Here is a 10,246-nt window from a genome sequence, read left to right as displayed (position 1 = left end):
TAGATAAATATATAAATATATATTTTTATGATATGCGTAAATAAAATAAAAGTTGATAAAAAATTAAATATTTGAATAATTTAAAAAAAATAATAATAATGTGGCGTTGTGGCCTACAGCGACTCTTGGGCGCTGTAGGCCATAGCGACACAAAATAAAATGTGATAAAAAACAATTTATTTTAATAATTTTTAAAAAAATAGGAAATTAAAAATGTATAAAATACAAAAAAAATCAGAAATAGATAAATATATAAATATATATTTTTATGATATACATAAATAAAATAAAAGTTGATAAAAAATCAAATATTTGAATAATTTAAAAAAATAAGATAATAATAATGTGGCGCTGTGGCCTACAGCGACTCTTGGGCGCTGTAGGCCATAGCGACACAGGTGGTGGTTGAGAAATTAATTACAGTGGCCACGTGTTAAATTACCGCTGATTCAGCCAGTAGTATTTTGACACGTGGCTTCGAAACAGTAAAAAAAAAAAAAACAAATGGCTATATATACGGGTTTTTACCCTGATGGTCCCCCCCTCATTTTGGTTTCCACTGAGAGCCTCCATCAGCATCAGGTAAGTTTTTTAATTTTTTTTATCTGTTTAATTTATTTAAAATTTTTTTACTTTCTTTTAAATTTTGTTAAACGTTTAGATTTTTTTTTTATTTCAGGGTAATTTTGATTTTGTGAATTTCTCCAGAGTTGCATATTTATTGAACCTTCCAGGTATTTTAATGTTTATTATTTTCTTTAATTTAGAATTTATTTAAATTTATTAATTTTTATAGTTACTATAATTTAGTTAGAATTATTTATATTTTTTTTGTGTAATTATTTGAAAGTCGCTGTAGGCTACGTCATTTGACATAGTTACTGTAATTTAGTTAGAATTTTTTATATTTATTTTGTGTAATTATTTTCTGTTTAATAACGTGTTATTTAAATTTAATTAAAAAAATTTATTTGAATATTAAATAGAATTAAATTATTTCTGTGTAAGTTATATTTATTTTAAAAATAAAGATATTTTAATTTTGAATTGATTTATTTGAATTCTGTTTAATTTATATTTTTGTAGAAAAGAATTTAATTTAAAATAAAAATTAATTAAATTTAATAACGTGTTATTAAATTTTAATTAAAAAAATTAATTAAATTTTAAATTGAATTAAATTATTTCTGTGTAAATTATATTTATTTTAAAAATAAATATATTTAAATTTTGAATTGATTTATTTGAATTCTGTTTAATTTATATTTTTGTAGAAAAGAATTTAATTTAAAATAAAAATTAATTTAAGTTAATAACGTGTTATTTAAATTTAAATAAAAAATATTTATTTAAATTGTAAATTAAATTAAATTATTTCTGTGTAAGTTATATTTATTTTAAAAATAAAGATATTTAAATTTTGAATTGATTTATTTGTGTGTAACTTATATTTATTAAAAAAAATGATATTTAAAATTTGAATTCATTTATTCTAATTCTGTTTAAATTATATTTATTATGAAAATAAATTAATTTAAATTATAAATTAATTTAATTTAATAACGTCTTATTTAAATTGAATTTAATAAAAAATTATTTAAATTTTAAATTGAATTAATTATTTCTGTGTAAGTTATATTTATTTAAAAAATAATGTTATTTAAAATTTCAATTCATTTATTTTAATTCTGTTTAAATTATATTTATTTAGAAAATAAATTAATTTAAATTATAAATTCATATAATTTAATAACGTCTAATTTAAAATTAATTTAATTAAAAATTATTTAAAATTTAAATTGATATTTAAAATTTGAATTCATTTATTTTAATTTCGTGTTATTAAAATATAATTTAATTAAAAATTATTTAAATTTTAAATTGAATTAAATGTTTTTTATGTAATTTATATTTATTTTAAAAATAGATATATAATTTTTGAATTTATTTATATAATGGATGAAATAATGTGCTGTTAAATTTTGTTATAGATGACATCATCTTCTACATCTATGCGTGTGAGTTGTGGACCCGTTGAGGATGATTTATTGTCATTGCAATCCATACATGTTTCACAACATGTTTGGAATAGAGAAGAAGATAGGAGATTATTAGCACGACGTGCTGCTCCAACACATAATGGAATTGACGGAATTCCACATCAAATAGTTCCGTTAATAGACCAGGCTGGATTTGGATGGATTGCTCGGTTGAGTTATATCAAAATGAGTCCTGGTTTATTAACTGCTCTGGTAGAACGATGGAGACCAGAAACACACACATTTCATATGCCATTTGGAGAATGCACAATTACTCTCCAAGATGTTGGTATGATTGTTGGTCTTCCAGTTGACGGTGATATATTCGAATTAGGTACTAAAATATTCGAATTAGGTACTAAAATAATTATACTTTAAGTTGTATTTTTTTGTTTAAGTAATTGTGTTTTATAATATTAAAAATCGGTAAATAATTTGTTTTATTTTTTGCAGCTCATGATCTTTTAGGTGTTGTTCCACCTGAGTCACAAATTAAAGGACATCGGGTGAAATTATCTTGGTTGGCAACATATTTTAATGACATTGCAGATGATCTACAGGAGGTACATCAGTTGCTTCCTTATGCTCGAGCCTGGATACTACGCTTTATAGGAGGGCTTCTGTTTCCTGATAGATCTTCCAGCTATGTCTCATTGAGGTGGTTGGCGTTCTTAGGTGACTTTCAGACCATTAAGACGTATGCATGGGGTGTTGTTGTGCTTGGATATTTGTATCGCAATTTATGCACCTCTACTGATTACAAAACGCCAAGTTGTGGTGGATTTACACTTTTATTGCAGTTATGGGCATGGGAACGATTCCCAACCATTCTGTCTTCTCCATTTCCACCTATTCCTCCAGCTTGTCCTATTGGTTTAAGGTATGATGAAATTCAAAATATTAACTTTGTTAAAATTATTGAATAAATGTTACAGAAATTAATTGTTTACATTTTGATTTCAGGTGGTCCAACACAGCCACTAAAATAAGCATGAGCGATGATATTAAATTTTATCGCAAATTCTTTGATCGGTTGACCAGAAAATCTGTAAGTAAATAAAATTGAAGGGTTTACGGTTTTCATTATGTAAGTTATTAGTATTTTAATATAAACTAATTACATTTTTTTATTTACAGATTATTTGGCAACCATATCCGCCTTTGGAACAGATGCCCGAGGACTGTACACAGGGGATTCGTATTTGGGGTTCTGTAATCCCGTTACTTTCTCTGTGTATTTGTGAATGACATCAGCCTGATAGGGTCATGAGGCAATTTGGTTACCAACAACCAGTTCCAAATCCTCCAATGACTCCTGCTCATGTGCATGCGTTGACCCTGCGGGGAAAGACTGATGACGATTGGACTACAATATTAAGTCCAGCACTTGAGCACTGGGCCAATCGATATGCATACCACTTTGCACCTACTTCTCCACAGGTTGGACTATTAGGTCCAAATTCTGAATACATGAGGTGGTATCGCAGAAAGGGGAAATTGTACATTGATCCTGATGAAGTTAAAGACTCGATTGTGGTATGTGCATATTACAACTCATATTTTAATATAATATTTTGTTAAATTATAAAGTGGTAAACTAATTTTTTTATGTTTTGTATATGTAGGGAGACGTAACTGAATGATTGGCATACTTGACATCTCCTCATGGCAGCCTAGAGTTTTCTATGGAAGCAGTCACAGAGTAGACTAATCGATTATTATCGATATCTAATGACTATAGGGCTAGATTCGTTGAGCCAGCTGAGGAAGCACCCCTTCTCCCTGGTTCATATGACATGGGGACTTTCAATGTTCCTGCACAGTCAAGGGAGGCTGGAGGGTTACCTAGACGAAGAACGCCAGTTGAGGCGATGGATCAGATGTACCCTACAGTGCCAAACAGAGCAGCAGGGTTATATTATATTCCTTCTCAGGAGCCCACTTATTCATCGCAGTCCCAATACACATATTGGTACACTCCACCTCGCCCTCCAGGTTTTGAGACATCAGTTCCGATGACTACTACACATATTTGTGAGTCACTTGGTTTAGACTCATCACCGGAACCAACTATGTCATCAGAAATGATGGATCATATTTTTGGACATTCCCCTTTAATGACTCCACAACCAAGTATGCCACAGGATGCCACACAATCGAGTCAGGAAGCACCTTTTCATATTCCGTATGATCATGATTATATCAGTCGTACTTATACATTAGGTCTACTCATATTTTATTGTTTTGTTATTCTTTTCTTCTTATAATTATATCAATATTAATAATTTGTGTCAAATATGACGTTGCAGGTGTTGATTTGCGTCCACAATTTTCTGCGGAGGCTAGTCATCACCCATCACCGCCAGAACAAAGACGTGTTCGAAGAAATCCTCAAAGGGCTGCAAGGGAAAGACGACGACGGTGTATTCTAACTCCTGCTACTGATAGAGGGCATCATCATCAGGAAGATGAGGAAGACGATGATGAGTAGATTTTGTATAATTATCAATAGACAATAGTAATTACATTATGTTATACAATGACCATCATGAATACACATTACTAATTACATTATGTTTAACAAATTCTAAACATCTTCAAAACTTATCGACTGATTATTAGACTTAGATGGACAATTGCGCCTGTTGTGACCCTCTTGTTTGCATATGCTACATTTTGGTCGTCGTTGTGAGCTCTCAACCCAATCCATTTCGTTTCTAATTCTTGTGAATTTCGGTCTCCCTTTCCCGCGCACTGATGTTGGATATGGGACAAGTATCCAATCCTCATTACTCGGAGGGATTAAGTCTTCATTTCCGATTGGTTCCCACGGACCAGAGTAGGCTTTTAAAACATAATCACTGGTATAAACAGGATCTATAAATTGGTAGTAATCAATGCTAACAACACCACATGCAGCTATAACATGAGAACAAGGATAATGAAATGCTGTAAACTTTCCGCATTGACAGTATCGTTCTTTTAAATTCACTACCCATTTCTTCCCTCCTGTTTGTGTTATTGGATCAAATGCCTCTTGAACCTCAAATTTTGAAGATTCAATGTCGTATCTACAAACTTGGTGGGAACAAGCCTCTTCTTGATTTTTTTGCAAAGCTTCAACCAACTTTGAAACGAAGACCTTCCCAGATGAAACATCGGCTAAAGCACGACTACCAAGATTACTAAAATACTCAGCGCACCTGGTATACATCGACCGAACTAATGCAGTGATAGGGAGATTTCTACAATCCTTTAACACCTTGTTAACACATTTAGACAAATTTGTTGTCATGTGACCATATCTTCGACCATCTGCATCATATGCCATACTCCATTTGTCTTTTGATATAGCTCCTATCCACCTTTGAACATCAGGGTTAGATTCACAAAACTTTTGCAAATTGCGATCAAAAATGTGCTTACACGGTGTATACCCTGCATACAAATTATAAATAATGCACAATAAAATATTTACAAATGATTAAAAATTTTAAAATAATAATACGTACCTAACTTCACAAGCTTTTGTTTAAGTTTCACATCCTTGAATCGAGTATTAAAATTACTTGCAATGTGCCTAATGCAGTACTTGTGATATGCATTTGGCGGTCTCCAACCAATTACCTCATTGTCAATGGCTGATTTAATGCTACGATGTCGATTAGATATTAAACATATCCCTTCTTTGTTTGTAACATGTAACCGCAAATGAGACAAGAACCACGACCACGCAAGTAATGTTTCTCCTTCAACAACAGCAAATGCAAGAGGAAGAACGTTGTTATTACCATCTTGAGTTGTAGCAATGAGCAATGTACCTCGATACTTGTCATATAGATGATTGCCATCAAATTGTATCAACAGTTTACAAAAATTAAAGGCATCACAACACGGCTTGAATGTCCAAAATAATCTGTGAAATTGACGATAACCACGATGACAACGATTACCAACAAAAAACTTATCATGACACAGATCATAAAATGACCCTGGAGCAATTTCTTTCATGTATTGCAGCCATCGAGGTAAATAAGCATACGATTCTTCCCAATCTCCAAAAACGTTAACAATTGCTTTTTGTTTCGCCATCCAAGCCTTTCTATAAGATATTTTAAACCCAGTTTGAGATGTTATTCTCTCCTGGATAAGGCTAATCTTGATTGATGGATCTTGGTTAACCATTCCTACATATTAAATATTAGTAAACACTAACAGAAATTATTATTAATATAAACTATAAACTTTGCAGAACTTACCTTGTATGAATGTTGCAATTAACTCAGAATCTAACTTAGCATGATCTTGGGACAAAGACATGTTCAAACACGTATGACGTCCACCCCACTGAGTCACTGTCCACTTATCAGATCTCTTTGACTCAATGGCTCTCATGTACCATCCACATCCATCATGTGCATTTGGACATCTAACAACCCACTTAGTCTTTTTCGACTCAACCACATAAAAAATTTGATGCATTCTCATTGCATTTTGCTTGACTGCATTTTTAACTGCATCTTTATTCTCAAACTCCAACCCCACATATAAATCTTGCCCAATTGACCAAGTACTACCGACATCCATCCCTGGGATATCTTCTTCATCGGGATGATTCCAATTGATGTTAGTGTAGTGGGGTAAATTACCCCAAAATTGACTTCCACCTATTTTAATAATAATGAATTTATTAATTTCCATAAAATCAATTTCAACAATTTATTTCAAACAAATAACAAATTATTGACAAATTTAATTTTCCGATGTTACCTTCAGTAGGTGGATACATTGAAATTGGTTCAACCATTGGACTATTAACAAGAACATCTGGCTGCACCTCATCATCAGATGGTTCACAATTATCAATTTCATCTTCATTCGATTCATCAATGCTTTCATATGATGATGAAACATGATAGTCTTCATCTTCATCGTCATCTTCATCTTCATCTCTTGTGATCAAAGGTGATCGTTGAATTGACAAATTTTCTAATGAAAAAGTAGAAGATTCTTGCATACCTATTTCAGCATATAATTCCATTATTGGCATCACATTCTGGCTCTGAAATGCTTCTATCATGCATTGTACATCATCATCGTCACTCAATTCCAATGAAGAATATATGTTGTTATCACCTTGTGAAACTAAAAATCTATAACTTACAGATAATATCACTTGATTTGAGTTAAGATTAAATTTGTTGTGAATCCTTCTCTTTAATATATCCAAAGTGATACCTCGTTTAATATACATTCCTTTTTTTGGTCCATCAAATGTTACACCTTCAGCACCTTCATACATCTTTCCAGTGTAAATATAAGCAATCATTTGATCCATAATATCTGCAACAACAAAAAATTAATTAGTGCAAATACCTACAATTTATATCTTAAAAAAACAAAATTATACTCACCGAATCAGAAACAAACGTAACTAGCTCAGAGATTTAAATCAACCAAAACGTAACTAATAAGTATATGATTTCAACTGTGAAAAAACGTAGCTAGGGGGGGTATATATAGTGATATTGTCGCTGTAGGCCATAGCGACACTAAGAGTCGCTGTAGGCCACAGCGCCTATTTAAAATTATTTAAAAGACAAAAATATATATACAAAAACAATATAAATTACAGAAAAATAAACTTTATAATTACAAATTAATATTTAAGTGCTAAATATAAATTAAACAAATTTCCAAACAAAATAAGTTAATAACTAAATAAAAAATAAAAAATTACTGGCACTGTGGGCCACAGCGACACTAAGAGTCGCTGTAGGCCACAGCGCCTATTTAAAATTATTTAAAGGACAAAATACAAAAACAATATAAATTACAGAAAAATAAACTTTATAATTACAAATTAATATTTAAGTGTTAAATATAAATTAAACAAATTTCCAAACAAAATAAGTTAATAACTAAAAAAAAAAATTAATTAGTGGCGCTGTGGGCCACAGCGACTCTGTGTCGCTATAAGCCACAGCGCCACTTAAATAAATAATTAAATCTATTTTTTAAAATTATGTTTTTAAATAATTTTTTTTTAAATATATAATAAGTATACTCAGTTGATTATTTTAAGGTTACATTTAAATTATTTCAGTTTTTTTCATTTTTTTTCTTAAGTGGTGTCGCTATGGGCTACACCAGCTTTGTTGGCTCACAAACTGTGTTGGTCCAGCCCATAGCGACACTGTTGTGGCTCATTCCAGCCATCCGTCCGCTAAAAAAAATGCCACATGGCATTGGTGTCGCTATGGCCCATAGCGACACTGTTGTAAACAGCCCCAAAGACGTAAATAAATTCAGAACAGCCCCATTTACGTAAATAACTTGGTCAACGATCCCACTTTGATCAAAAACCCTTTTTTAATAGTATACTACTTCAATAAATTGCACTATACATCTAAACCAAAAAAAAAAAAAAAGGTGTAATGGATGATTATAGTGTACTCCTGAGTTTTCATCATCCAATCCAACCACGAACCATCTTAACATCATTTCAAATTTCCAACTTTAATTGATTTATTGAAAAAGTGACTCAAAGCTAAAAAGTTGCTTAAAGAAAGTTTCGTACGATCTGCGGAGAGATAGCCAGCACATATATACTACACTACACACCGCGTAATTGTTTGAGACAAAATAACTTTTTGAGCAGTGATGATTACTCCCAGAAAGGTCAACAAAAGAAACCAAAGTGTTTCCAAACTTTGTTTTTCGTTGAAAAAACCTCCAGCTTTTACACGATTTTGTGCATGCGTGCGTAGTGGGTGACGAATTATAAACCAATTATAAAATTGAACCTTTTAACAGTCACTTTTAGAGATTTTTTTTTATCAGATTATTTATTTTGTCACACATTATTTTTCATCATCACTGCATTTGGATAATTTTCGTGGAATGAAATAGATGAGGGGGGATTTGCAGGTAATTGAAAAAACTCACAACTGTTTAGAGACAGTGATTTGATTGAAATTAAAAGTAAATGATACTGGGTCTCAAAAAAAAAATAATACCTGTTAACATAAGGTGATTAATTTGTGTAGAAATCAGAAAACAACAAAATACTTCGTTTAATGATAACATGTGTTCTTACCGGAAATCTGCTGGAGAGATGATCCTCCGAGTAAGATTGGTGAGTCTATGTTCTTACCAGAAATCTGCTATAGAGATGATCCTCCGAGTAAGATTGGTGAGCCTCCTTCGCTGGTATGCTTGATGCTCCAAAATGGGGGTGATACCTGCAAAAGAGACTCTGATGCTAAAGTTAGTGTTTGTAGGTGTATGAGTCTCGTATAAGTAATGCACGTACATTTGTGTGTATTAGAGTTTTATTGGGCCTTGGGCCCGAGATCAGTTTATGACCTAATTGGATAGCGAGCCGATGTCGCCTAGCGCATGTCCGAGGTCACTCCGCACTGTGATGCGGAGCTCAAACTCGGCATAGCGGCACGGATAGTACAACATGTAATATCAAACATAGATTTGAGTCTCTTAAAATAAGAAAATGTAAAATAAATGATTAAAATTTTTAATAAGTTCAACTCTTTATAATTTATTGCGTGTATACACGTAATATCAACAATTATTTGTTTTTTTTTCAATTGTTAATTTTTTATGAACAATTGATATTACTTATATTATTAGTTTATTACCTTGCAAAGTGAGTGGCTCACTTTATAATATTTAAATCCTAAGAATAGCACTATATCAGTATCACCCGGGGAGAGAAAACATTTTCCATTTAACATTACCCTTTTTGCAGTTATACGGAAAAATCTTATAATATGCTTAGATGAATGAAAAGGAAACATGTTAAAGAAAAAAATAATAATAAGAGAGAGAGAGAGGGAGAGAGAGAAGACGAATAGTATTTTTAATAATAAAAAAAATTAATTTTCTTTTCTTTTTCTTCCATGCCAAAAATAGGGTTATTTACTTTTGGTTCTCTGTCCCACGTAAGAAGATCGATGGGTGTAGTACCGTCGGTAGCCCAACCCATGGTGTGTGGCCGCTTATCTCGCCGGGGCCATTATAAACGTACGCCTAAGCTCTCGTAAGCAATGTGTGTTCACACATAAATATACCCCATCATTTATTACCGACTTTAACTAAATATATAATTGTGTTATTGCTCGGAGTTGGTCTCAGGACAACGTCTTCGACGAGATTGGTAAATTTTTCCTACTCTTATAAGTAGGATA

The 10,246-nt window shown here is 31.7% G+C and overlaps 2 protein-coding genes across 2 annotated transcripts; one reads left to right on the top strand and one right to left on the bottom strand.

Annotated features, from left to right (window-relative positions):
* The first annotated feature begins 504 nt into the window (after window positions 1-504).
* On the top strand, window positions 505-3,682 carry LOC109792168 (serine/threonine-protein phosphatase 7 long form homolog). The gene is made up of 7 exons (XM_083067523.1): window positions 505-582; window positions 1,992-2,373; window positions 2,493-2,919; window positions 3,003-3,087; window positions 3,177-3,251; window positions 3,294-3,575; window positions 3,665-3,682. The coding sequence occupies exons 1-7, from the start codon at window positions 505-507 to the stop codon at window positions 3,680-3,682; spliced, it is 1,347 nt and encodes a 448-aa protein (XP_082923649.1).
* A 944-nt stretch (window positions 3,683-4,626) lies between these two features.
* LOC145953545 (uncharacterized) lies at window positions 4,627-8,258 on the bottom strand. Its single transcript, XM_083067522.1, has 7 exons — window positions 8,207-8,258; window positions 7,278-7,382; window positions 7,059-7,184; window positions 6,810-6,911; window positions 6,299-6,640; window positions 5,552-6,226; window positions 4,627-5,477 (listed from the first exon to the last, which is right to left on the bottom strand). Exons 1-7 carry the CDS (start codon window positions 8,256-8,258, stop codon window positions 4,627-4,629), a joined length of 2,253 nt encoding a protein of 750 aa, XP_082923648.1.
* Between the last annotated feature and the right edge of the window lie 1,988 nt (window positions 8,259-10,246).

The sequence above is a fragment of the Cajanus cajan genome, chromosome 11 (genome assembly GCF_000230855.2).
Source record: "Cajanus cajan strain Asha chromosome 11, NIPB_CcT2T_4, whole genome shotgun sequence".
Lineage (NCBI taxonomy): Eukaryota > Viridiplantae > Streptophyta > Magnoliopsida > Fabales > Fabaceae > Cajanus > Cajanus cajan.
This window is presented reverse-complemented; position numbering and strand designations above follow the sequence as displayed.

Coding starts and splice junctions, on each gene's coding strand:
- LOC109792168 (XM_083067523.1), top strand. CDS start 505: ATGGCTATATATACGGGTTTTTACCCTGATGGTCCCCCCCTCATTTTG. Junction 583..1,991: donor AGAGCCTCCATCAGCATCAG/GTAAGTTTTTTA, acceptor ATTTTGTTATAG/ATGACATCATCTTCTACATC. Junction 2,374..2,492: donor CGGTGATATATTCGAATTAG/GTACTAAAATAT, acceptor TATTTTTTGCAG/CTCATGATCTTTTAGGTGTT.
- LOC145953545 (XM_083067522.1), bottom strand. CDS start 8,258: ATGGCTGGAATGAGCCACAACAGTGTCGCTATGGGCTGGACCAACACA. Junction 6,641..6,809: donor AATGTATCCACCTACTGAAG/GTAACATCGGAA, acceptor ATCCCGATGAAG/AAGATATCCCAGGGATGGAT. Junction 6,227..6,298: donor AATTGCAACATTCATACAAG/GTAAGTTCTGCA, acceptor TTTAATATGTAG/GAATGGTTAACCAAGATCCA.